The 11,091-nt window shown below is 62.6% G+C and overlaps 1 protein-coding gene across 1 annotated transcript; it reads right to left on the bottom strand.

The window, feature by feature from the left end:
- Nucleotides 1-1,562: 1,562 nt before the first annotated feature.
- Nucleotides 1,563-10,747, bottom strand: Tmem179 (transmembrane protein 179). Its single transcript, XM_076849546.2, has 4 exons — nucleotides 10,411-10,747; nucleotides 3,588-3,725; nucleotides 2,770-2,848; nucleotides 1,563-1,883 (listed from the first exon to the last, which is right to left on the bottom strand). Exons 1-4 carry the CDS (start codon nucleotides 10,713-10,715, stop codon nucleotides 1,704-1,706), a joined length of 702 nt encoding a protein of 233 aa, XP_076705661.1. The 5' UTR covers nucleotides 10,716-10,747; the 3' UTR covers nucleotides 1,563-1,703.
- Between the last annotated feature and the right edge of the window lie 344 nt (nucleotides 10,748-11,091).

Below are 11,091 nucleotides of genomic sequence, written 5' to 3'. Positions count from 1 at the left end.
CCTAGAGGAATCCCTCAAATCTGTCCAAACACCCAAGGGGTCACCCGGGGGCCGTGAGACTCGGACCCCTGAAATGCAGGCGTGAGGCCCACTGTGCCCAGAAGGCCGTTCCTGATAAGCCCCTGAAACTGACAGAACAAGCCCAGGATGCAGCGGTTCAAATCAGACTGGAGGCAGTCAGAGCCACGGGAACAGGGAGGCTGAGGGAGGCTGGGGGAGGCAGCCAGGAGACGGGACAAGCCCTCATCCGCAGTGGAGACAGGGTTTGCTTTTATTTTGACTTGGAGAAAGAGACACGTGGAGGTTCAAGATCTTCACTTTCAGTTTAGCCAGAAGGAAAATTAAAATAAGGTGCCCCCCTGAAAACAGCAGGGAGGAGTCCAGGCATCTCAACAGCATTCTGCAGCGGAGCCACTGTGGGGACCCACACCACAGCCCCCAGGGGACCTGGGGCCCACGGCAGGCCAGCACCCAGGTCAAAGGCCCCCTCCTGGAGCCCCCAGGGCCTAGGTGTCTGGGGAGCCAGGCACAGCCCCCGAGGAGCTCCAGTGCAGGCGGACATAGGTCCACACAGCGCTGACAGCGGCTGCCCTTGGCCAGCTGCCCTGTCCCCTGCCCTGTCCCTCTCTCCTCCTTCCAGGGTCCCGGGGGCTGTACCCGGGGCAGAGTGAGGCAGGAGCCACTCCACTCTGTGTTGGGGAGACAGACCAGGACCCTTGGGGTTGGGAAGGGTCTTTGTTTCCAGTGGACTAGGGCTGGTGTGAGGGGTCCAGGAGGAGAGCAGCGTTGGGAACCTCAGACTGTCACAATACTGTCCCGAGTACCTGCGGGAAACTCCCAGCTGAACCCTGGGCTGGCAGCAACCTGCCCCACCTGGCCTGGACTTCCCCTGGACTGGCATCTGCCTTCAGAGTGTCCTGACAAGTCCCTGCTGGCCTTGCTTCCCAGGGCCAGCTGACCACGCTCACCAAGCCCCCCCAGGTTGGCCTGAGCTACCCTTCGCCTGAAACACAGCAGTCGCTGGTGGACAGCAGAGAGCTGGACACAGCTGGGCTCTCCCTTCCAGAAGGGCATGGCAGTGCAGGGGGAGCCTGTGGACTAGCTCAGGACAACTGGCTCATGGAGGCCAGGGCGGGGGGTTCTTCCATGTGGGGTCCCAGCCCCTAGAACAAGGTCACAGAGGAACATGCCCTCCAGGGAGGACCGGGCTCTCCTGCAGGGCTGCGCAGCCACCGCCAGCGCTCACCACCGAGCGCAGCGTGGAGCCAGGGCTCCCTGCCCACGTCCTGCTCCTGCGGGCAGCTCTGAGGCCTGGGCTGCAGTCTGCAGGAGGGGACAGCAGCACCCTCCTGGGCAGCTGGTCTGCACTTGCACCTCCCTGTCCACACGCCCACAGGCACACACAGTCACACAGAGGCGGAGCGTGGACCAGCCGCCCCAGTGGCAAAGGGACCCGGGGACCTGGCCAAGAGGAGAGCCGAGTGCTGCGTGAAGCCTGGCAGCCCCTGGCCCTTTGCTGCCTAGCCAGCCGCTGCCAGGCTCTGGGTGGGAATCGGGGTGCTCACCTCACAGCAGGCAGGGCGGGGGACACATGCAGGGCAGCACTGGCAGGGGTGGGGGCCCGGGCAGGGATCCCCAGCTGCTCCCCCAGGACAGGACGATGGGCAAGGATCCTGGGGTCAGCGCCCCCACCAGCGGGGAGCCTAGATGACAGCGCTCTTCTCCCCCTGGAAGGAGGCGCGGGGGCCCGGCCTGGCCAGCAGCAGCTCCTTCTCGTGGACCAGGCTGTCCAGCAGGTCCTCCTGGCGGCAGTTGTGGTAGACCTTCAGGAAGGCCAGGATGGTGATGGCCAGCCAGGCCAGCCAGGATGCCCAGAGGCCAAACTGCACAGAGAGCAGGGCAGCGTCAGGGCACAGCCCGCACCCACCCTGCCGAGTGTCCCACTCTGTGAGCGAGGACATGTGCTGAGAGGCCTAGGGACCTCAGGCTCCTCTCTGCAGCCCCCTCCAGAGCCAAGTTTGTGAAGGAGCCTGTGGATTCCATTCTCTCCCCCAGGAGGGGGTCCCTGGGGGGGAGCCAGGGCCACGTCCCCCCAGCAGCTGGGGCTGCTCAGCTCCAAGGAGCTTGCACATGGCAGGACCCCCTCCAGCCACTGGAATAAACTGACCTTTATCTGCTGTTTCCAAACAGTTGAAAGAGAGCAATTTAATCAGCTCCAGGCCAGCTCCACGTCTACCGGATTCCCCTTTGAGCACGTCTGTCCCCACACCATCTAACTGGCACAAATTAGGCCCGGAGCACCTTCTGCTGGATTTACATGTCACTGTCTGTGACTGTTTCAGGTCACCTCAGAAAGATCCTCACCTCCAGACTCTGCCTGGGGCCCCCCTGACCACCAATGTGTCCAGCCAACAGGATGCCCAGCATGGAGCCCAGTGAGGACTGGCAGGGCAGACAGGCAGAGTAAGAGCCTCCCGTGCACAGGGACACCTGGGACACCACAGTGGCCTCCTGTTCTGCTCCAGGATGACCCTGGGCCTTGCACCACCCACCTGCACAGGGCGCTCTGAGGCCTGTCCAGAACACAGACCCCTCCCTTCAAACGCAGGGCGTGACGCCCCTTTCCAGTCCCACCCCCTCACACCCCATCCAGCCACGGGGAACCTTGCCCTCCCCTCCAGGTGCACCGTCTGCTTCTGCAGGCTGCCCTGGGCCTGCTCCTCCCTGGGGGAGACCCGCGAGTAACCGGCAGTGACGGCCCCATCCTACCTGGGCGATGGCAAACTGGTCATAGAAGGCAGAATTGTCCACACTCAGCTCCAAGTCGATGTCCTGCAGCTCCTCACAGCTAAAACGCAAGGCGTGGGTGTGGAGGGGGAGCCTCTAGGTCCCCACCCCCATCAGCACAGCAGGACTGGCTCTGGGAGAGGAACCCGCAAACCCACCCCAGCCTGGCCTGGGATAACCACTGGACACACAGAGGTCAGGCAGGCAATGTGCCCAGGTCTGCGTCACCTAGTTAGACATCAGGTTCCAGAGAAAGAATGTGGAGCCTCCGGAAGAGGTGACCTGAGGTCCTGCTTCCCAGGCCTGGGCCTTCTTAGGGTGGGCAGAAGTCTCCCGGAAGGATATGGGCAGTCACATGCTCCACTTTGGGCACCCTGATAGTCAGAGGCTGCCCCAGGTCACAGCCAAGTGGCCGCCCTGATCACAGAGGTCCCTGACTCGCCAGGGAGCCACCTTGCCCCACCAGAGCCTTCTGCTCTATTCTCCAACCCCACCAGGACCCAAGCCTCCATCCCAACGCTTCCTGGGGCCTCTGCCCCCACAGGCAGCTCAGGGCAAGACCCCAGGGTCTCGGACTGCATGGCCACCTTGAGCTTTCCAGGGTCCTCCAAGCCCTGGTGGCTCTCCTAGCCAGGAAGGAGGGGGTGGGCTCCCAGAAGGGGCGACCAGGTGTGCACAGGTGGGGGCATAGGGGAGGGAGGGCCCAGCTGCAGACCAGGACAGGATTCAGAGGGAAGATCCCTGGGGCACAGGCAGGGCTGGGGAAGGGTCTTCCAGGGACACAGAAGGGGGCAGCATACCTGTGGGGCACAGTGCCCTTCTCAGTGACAGTGTCACACCACATGGTGAAGCCCACGCTCACAATAGTGCTGGCAATGAAGACCAGGAAGACCACGAAGGCGCTGACCAGGAGGTTCACGAAGGCATAGAAGAAGGAGCTGCAGCCAAGGACAGGAGATGGACGCAGGGGGCACTCAGCACCCCCAGCCCTCTGGACTTCCTGGTTGGCATCTGGGCCCCAGATGGGTCCCAGAGGGCTCAGGAGCTGCTCTCCTTCTACAGCCATCCCTCGGTCCTGGTCCACACGCAGCCCCGAGCTGCCATCTCACCTTCCCAAAGACCCAGAGCTGGAACCACGGGCCCGTCACTGCACAGGGGAGGCAGGGCCAGCAGGAGGCCAGCACAGGGACGAGACGGCTGTTCCAAGGCATGGGAGACAGTGTGCACTGGCACTCAAGGTGCCCTCCTGAGGCTGTGCAGCACAAGGCCACGGCCCAGGCCACCCCCTCGGTCACCCACTACTGTGGGCTGAATGCCCACGCCAAAGTTCACCCGTGGAAATCCCAACCCATGGGGATGGCATGAGGGACGGGCCTTGGGGAGCAGATGGGCCATGGAGTGGAGCCCCAGGAACTGGGTTACTGCCTCGTAAAAGGGACTCATCATGTGTCCACCACATGAGGACACAGCAAGAAGGTGCTGGGCACAAACGACGAAGCAGGCCTCCTCAGACCCAACCTGAGAGCACCCTGGCCGCGGACATGCAGCTTCCAGGACTGGAGCAGGACACCCAGGTCAGGGTACTTTGCTTTAGCATCTCAAACAGCCTAAGACACTAAGGAGGGTCTTCTACCTTCACGGTCTCCAAAGCACTGGGGACTGGCTGCATTAGGGACTTGCCAAAGGTGCTGACTGACCTATTTAAAGCTAAAAGGACGAGCTGTGAGGAGAACTGGCACAGGCCAGGCCAACCAGGGCCAAGCTGGGAGCCCAGGTCAGGGGGCCATCAGGGGGCTGGCTCAGGCCTGGGCCCACTGCCCCGTGGGCCCCAGGGCCTCCGCCAGGTGCACAGAGCCACAGCACCCAGGGTGCCACTGCCTCCTTGTCTGCCACACAGGGGACCTGTGTGGGGTCACCCACGCCACCAGACCTCTGCCTTGCCCAGAACATCCACCATCCAGAAGCCCCTGAGATTCAAAGTCCCTGAGGCAAGCCTCAGGTCGGCTGCCCACTAAGGTGCCAGGGGGTGGGGGACAGGGACGGTCCCCAGTGGGGCCCTCACAGGCAATACCCTCATGTAGGACAGCAGCAAGGAGCAGGGTGGCCAGAAAGGGCCCTGTCCACCTCCAAACTGCCACAGGCTTATAGCCCACTGGTGCTGCCAATGTGTGGACTCTAAGCAACCTGGCTTTGGGATCACCTGGAAACCAGTGGCCTCCCAGCCAGGAAGTCGGGCTGTGGCCCCCAGCGTGGCACATGCCCCTGGGAGCCTGCTTTGTGCCCTCCCTCCCCGTGCCCTCCCCTTGCCTCTGCCAGGCCCTGTGCTGGAACAGGAGCCCGTGGTCCTGCCCAGGAGGCGACACACCAGTGACAAACCCAGTCCCTGTGCCCAGCTCAAGGCAGGTATCACCAGGCTTATGAAGTCTTGGCAACGATCCCACAGCACTGCTACCAGGGGCCACCCGCATCAGTGGCTCCTGGGCCAGCAGCCGAGCCCCAGGATGGGAGGCTTGGACCCCAGCCCTGAGGAGACAGGGGCCCGAGGACGCAGTGCTCTTAAAGCCACAGGCTGTGACCCAGCAGTCACAGCAGCAAGAGCAGGGCAAGCAGGACTGGCAGGCACCCAGGTGGGAGACCAGGCCTCCACCCAGGCTTCCGGCCAAGGGCCCAGCGAGTCAAGTCCCATCCCACCTGCAGGTGCACAATGGACATTGGCAGGAGACAGACCCCACCCTGGGTGGACGCTGCCCTGTGGCCCCGCTCTGCACAGGACCCTGTGCCCTGCCCAGCCTGCTCACCCCACGATGGCTCTTCACTTGCCTTCCCACCCCTGCTGGGAGGCAGGTGCTGTCCACCAGGTAACCCAGGAACCCACTCCCAGGGACACTCACTCCCTGCCCATGCCTCCCAAGACAGATCCCCTGCTGTGAATGGCCCACTGCCCTCCCAGCCCTCAGTGCTCATCTGGAGCTATGTCCAGGGCTAAGGTCAGTGCTGCGGTCAGTGCTGCCACCAAGAAACTGGGCTTCAGGAAGTGCAGTCACCCATGGGCACCAGGTGCCTGGAGACTGGGGCTCAGAACTGCTGCACCCCTGTGCAGAGCAGCCTGGGACTGAGCAAGCTGGGGGAGCAGGGGCCTGGCCCGCTGGAGGACGGCTCGTGGAGGACAGTAGGACAGTCACCCAGGGCTCACCCCCATGCAGACCTGCACTGGCTATTCTGCTCCAGCCAAGGAGGACAGGGTGGCCGGGGGCAGGCAGGGACTTGGCCTCCACAGGCAGAGCCAAGCAAGAGCCCTGCCTTTGGCACAAAAATCCAGCTCAGTGGACAGCAGGAGGGTGAGGACTCAGCCTGTGCCAGGACACACTCGTCCCTCCACCTGCTGGACAGCACTCTGCGGTCCTCCCAAGGACCACCAAGGTACCTGGCCTTCCCAATTCCCAGACAGGTCATCCCAGCTGCTGCTGCCCCCTGCTGGTCTCTGCAGGGCTGGGCTGGCCACAGTGCAGTCAGTAGGCCAGACAAACTGACAGACCAACACCACATCTGTGCCTCCCTAGCGGGGGTGGGCCAGCGGCCCCTGAGCTGTGCAGGGTGGGAAGTAGGCATGGAGAGCACTTCCCACGGGCTGGAGCTCCTGCGCAGGGTCTTCCTGGGCCCGTCCCCGAATCCCCTGGTACAACACATCTGGGACGCACAGGGGCCCTGCAGTCCCTGCCCCTGTCCCTTGCCAACACTGAGGATGCTCACACACAGGCTCCAACAGCCAGAGACTCTAATGATCTGCAGACGCCAGACACTTCAGCATCAGGGTTTTCTCCTGCCATGGCCGGACACGGAGCCCCCAGGAGGCAAGGAAGGCCCAGTCAGAGCCACTGCTGACGGCCTCCTCCGCTGTCTTGCGACTCCTGGTGGGTTCCCACGGACCCTGCTGGGCTTTCCAGATTTTTGAAGAATTGGATATATGTGAAGCCTCATCTGGATGGAGCCCTCCAGGGTCACCATGACACCCCACCCTGTCCCCCAACACACAAACCCAGGACAGGACACCGTGGAAGGAGGAGTGTAGCACACACAGGGTTAACATATCTTCTCCCCCTGCCTCTCAGGGTGCCCAGCCTAGGATGTGCCGTCTCCATGGTGACGGCTTCCCTGGGAAGCCGGGAGCAATTTGAAGGCTGAGCGACAGGTGTGGGCAGGCAGATGGGTTGTCTTAACCCCCTGCTCCCCAGCCAGTCACAGGCTGCTGCCAAGCCTGGCGCAAAGGATTCCTCTCGGCCAGAGCTGCCCCAGTCCAGGCCCACAGCCCACATCAGCCCTGCCATTGGCCTGCAGGCAAGACGCCCAAAGATACAGGTGCCACCGACTCAGCCCAGAGCTCCGGGGTGATGCTCCAGACCCACAGCTCAGGACCAACCCAGGGCCCCTCAACAGGCCCCAGGCTCTGCCTCGGTGCTGACAGAGGGAAGCCAGGGCCTCAAGGTTGCTGCCTCGCCTTGGGAGAAGCACAGCGTGTGCTGACCTCAGAAACCAGAGACTGACAGAGTACTGATGGCCCTGAGAGCCTTGCCCACCACACGAGCTCATTGTAGATGCCTGCCCTAGCCCCTTAGCTGTCCCAAGTCCCTTTGCTGACCCAGCGCTTGTGCTCGCCTGCATTGGAGGTGCTGCTCTAGGTTGACCACCTCGTCCTTTGCTGGCCTCTGCAGACCCAAACTGTTCAGGAGGCCAGAACTTACTGATACGGCAGGTCTGACGGGCTGACCCCTAGGCTAGCTAAATCATGAATCTACAAGGACTACAGGACCAGCTGTGTGCCCCCAGGGCAGGACACCTCAGGACCCAAGCATCTTGCTGATACCTCTCAGCAAACATCATTTGATGACTCCCACACACCAGGCCCTGCACCCAGCCCCGAGGACACAGAAACAAATAAGATGCCTGCCCTGAGTTCACCCCACCAGGATCCCCTCAGACGGATGCCCTCAGCCTCAAATGGCTTGCAAGAGCTTTACCCAAGTCCTAGAGAACTCAGATGAGTACTGACATCACAGCTGACCACCATCTAGATTGTGCACTAGGCCAAGAGGAGGGCAGGCAGCCAAAAGCCCTGTGGCCTTAGCCAATAGCTCCTGATGGGACATTATGTGCTGGAGGAAAGAAGCTGGACCAACCATGGCTGCCCACACAAAACTGGAGAGGGGTCATTCCAGGCAGGACACGAATCCAACCACTGGAGCAGAGAGGCCCCAAGATTCTACCAGCAAAAGCTGCCTGGCTCTGACCCCCGGTGCACTCGAGCCATGTGGTCCTCCTCGGAGTGCCCTGACCACCCAGCCATCTGTTTCCTAAATCCCACTGTGGGCTGGTCAGCTTGCCTTTCAGCCAGTGATGCTACTCAGGACCTCAGGAATGACACCATGCAAGAGCCCGGGAGAACCTGGAAACTCATGCCTCAGTTTCCACATTTAAAGTGGGCGATGCTGGCCATTCCACAGGGCAGGTGGACATCTTCTACAAGATGACAAGACAGAGGCCGGGGCTCCCGAGGTCCACTGCCTAGGTCATGCAGAATGAGCTTCACTGTGTGACAGATCCCTGCCCTGCAAGCTCTGGGTCTCTTCACTCCCTCGCCTGTCCCTCAGCCTCAGGTGGTCGCCCCGCCTCTCTGAAATCACCCATTGCTGTGGCCACAAAGCTGAGTCCCGTCTAGAGACCTGCTCTCCTGTCAGCCCTGGCCAGCCCATGAGCATCCTGGGGCCACTTCTCCTGCAGAGGTCCAGAAGGCTGCCAGGATGTGCTTAAGCAGTGGCTGACCCCCCATGGCCTGTACCCTCCACCTCCAGAGGCCCAGGCAGGAGGGACCCCAGGACCTGGGGCATCCCCTCCTCTGACTATTCCCATGTCCCCGCTTCAGCCCCGGGTCCTGTCCAGAGACGTTTCTACCCCCTGGACCTGCAGAAGGCTGATGGGGTAAGGCTTGGTTTGGTGATGTGGGTGAAGGTGACATCTCCTCGGGACCCTAGCCATTGAGGAATTGAGAGAGAAGGAGACCTGCCAGGCTCACCCTGGGCAGACCCCAGCCTCATAGCCCAGAGTTTGGGGCCCCAAACCCTCAGCACTTGGAGGCCTCCCCAGCTGACACCTGGCTTCCTGTAGGCCCTGTGTGCAGAATCTTAGTGGAGTGAACTGTGTCTCCAGAAAGCTAGGTCCAAGTCCTAGCCCCAGGTACCTGTGACTACTTGGAAATAGGGTCTTTAAAAGTGTCATTAAGTTGAGGATTGAGAATGAGATCATCCTGGGTACTAAATCCAGTGACCATGTCCTCATGAGAAGAAGGGAAGACCAAGAAACGGAGAGAAAGCCATGTGAAGACAGACGCAGAAAGGAGTGACAGCCCCAAGCCAAGGAACAAGGAGGGCTGCTGAGCAGCCGAAGCTGGAAGGCACTTAGGAAGGACCCTCCTAAGGAAAGGGGCTCTGCAGACACCTTGACTGTGGACATCCAGCCTCCAGACCCTGGAGAGAGGAAGGGCCTGAAGCCCCCAGTTTGTGGTACTTGGTTACAGCGGCTCCAGGACACTCCCACACCTGGGGTCCTAGGACCTGCACCCCTCCTCCAGGTCCTGCAGCCCCACCCAGGCACAGCCTGCTGGCCCTCTCTGCCCCAGGAGGCCCCTGCATCCCCTCTCTGCCTCTCTGTGTGACAGCCACACTGACAGCTCTCAGGGTGGGCAGCAGGAGTCCTGCTGGCCCCACTCCTGTCCACCCCCACATCCTCAGAGTCCTTGCCCATCTCCCACCTCCCTGCAGAGGAAGAAGCCACTAAAACCTGCCAACAAGTGACAGATGGGGGCGGGGCAAAGTTTGAAGGCCTGGATCTCACTGTCCCTCACACAGAGGCGCCCTGGCTCCTCCCAGGCCCAGCAGGCCTCAAGTGGGTGGGGGTTAATAAGATGCCACTGGTTGAGGAACCCACCCAGCCCCGGTGAACCTCCTCCCCCAGCTCCAGGGTAGTGCCTGGGCAGGACAGGGTGACCAGGACAATGGTAGCAGAGGAAGGGAGGTAGTGGAACCAGGAAGCAGGGCCTTCCCTCATTGCCCTGCCCCCAGCCAAGGGTGTGCCTGCCCAGGATTCCCCCAGACATGCTTCTGTCCCAGGATGATGGGGAGTGCTGGAGGGCACCCCCACTCTCCTGGTCATCAAGGCCTGGGCCCTTCCCCCATTCCGGAGAGAGCAGAGCAGAGCGCAGGCCCAGAATCTGGCTGGGAGCTGTCCCCAGTTCTGGAGAGTGGGAGCCTGGCTGCGCCAGCAGAGGAAGGCCTGGAAGGCCCTGGCCAGCTCGGCCATGACTGTGCAACATCTGCACCACAAGGGGGTCGATGCCCGGCTCGTGGGGAGGGGAAGGAGGCACTGGCCTTGTACCGATGACCATCATGGCCCCTGTGTTTGCGTGCGTAGGTGTTGAGGGCCCAGTGTTGACACCTGCAGGTCTCTGGGCTGCGGGAACCCTGGAAGTGCTCGTGCTCCTGTGGGTAGGAGGGCCTGGGACGCTGAGGGCACGGAAGGGACACCTGCGCGGCCTGAGGGCTGCGTCTGTTGGGGCCGAGCGCCCCCACTTACCCCTCGTGTCCCTTGCACAGGAAGAAGAGCGTGCGCCAGGCGTGCGCGGCGGCCAGCAGCAGCGAGAGGAGGCTGGCGAGCAGGCTGAAGCGGCAGGCGGCCGGCGGGCCCCACTCCTGCACGGTGAAGCGCTCGCGCTCCTGCACCGTCAGGTTGGCGCTCAGCCACATGCCTTCGGTGAAGAGCAAGCAGCGGCCGCGGAAGTCGTGGCCATTCTCGGACAGCGGCACCACCACCACGAAGCTGAACAGGAAGGCCAGGAAGTAGCAGACGCACTGCGCGAAGAGGAAATTGTTGAGCGCCATGGCCGGGCGCGGGTGAGAGGTGGCTGGAGGAGGCCGCAGGCCCGGGAGTCTGCGGGCGCTGGCCCGAGGGGCGCTCGGCGGGGCCGGGAGCCGGGCAGCGAGATTCTCCCGGCGCAGCGCGCAGGCCGGACCGCGCGGGAGGCTGCGCAGTGGAGGCGCTGCCGAGTCCCGCGCGCCCCGCCCGGACGCGTGCGCATCGGCCAAACGCCGGGCGCGCCCGCGGTCAGCACCGCGGACAGCTCCTGGCGCGCGCACAGGGGAAGGAGCTGGAGGTTAGGTGGGTTAGGTGAGGACCACGCTGGACCAGGCCAAGCTACATTGATGGAGATGCTGCACGGAAACCGGGGGAGGGAGCGGGAGTACAGCCAGTCGGCTT

This window comes from Callospermophilus lateralis, chromosome 3, assembly GCF_048772815.1.
Source record: "Callospermophilus lateralis isolate mCalLat2 chromosome 3, mCalLat2.hap1, whole genome shotgun sequence".
In the NCBI taxonomy this organism is placed as follows: domain Eukaryota; kingdom Metazoa; phylum Chordata; class Mammalia; order Rodentia; family Sciuridae; genus Callospermophilus; species Callospermophilus lateralis.
The sequence above is the reverse complement of the archived record's forward strand: the minus strand, read 5'-3'. Positions and strand labels throughout refer to the sequence as shown.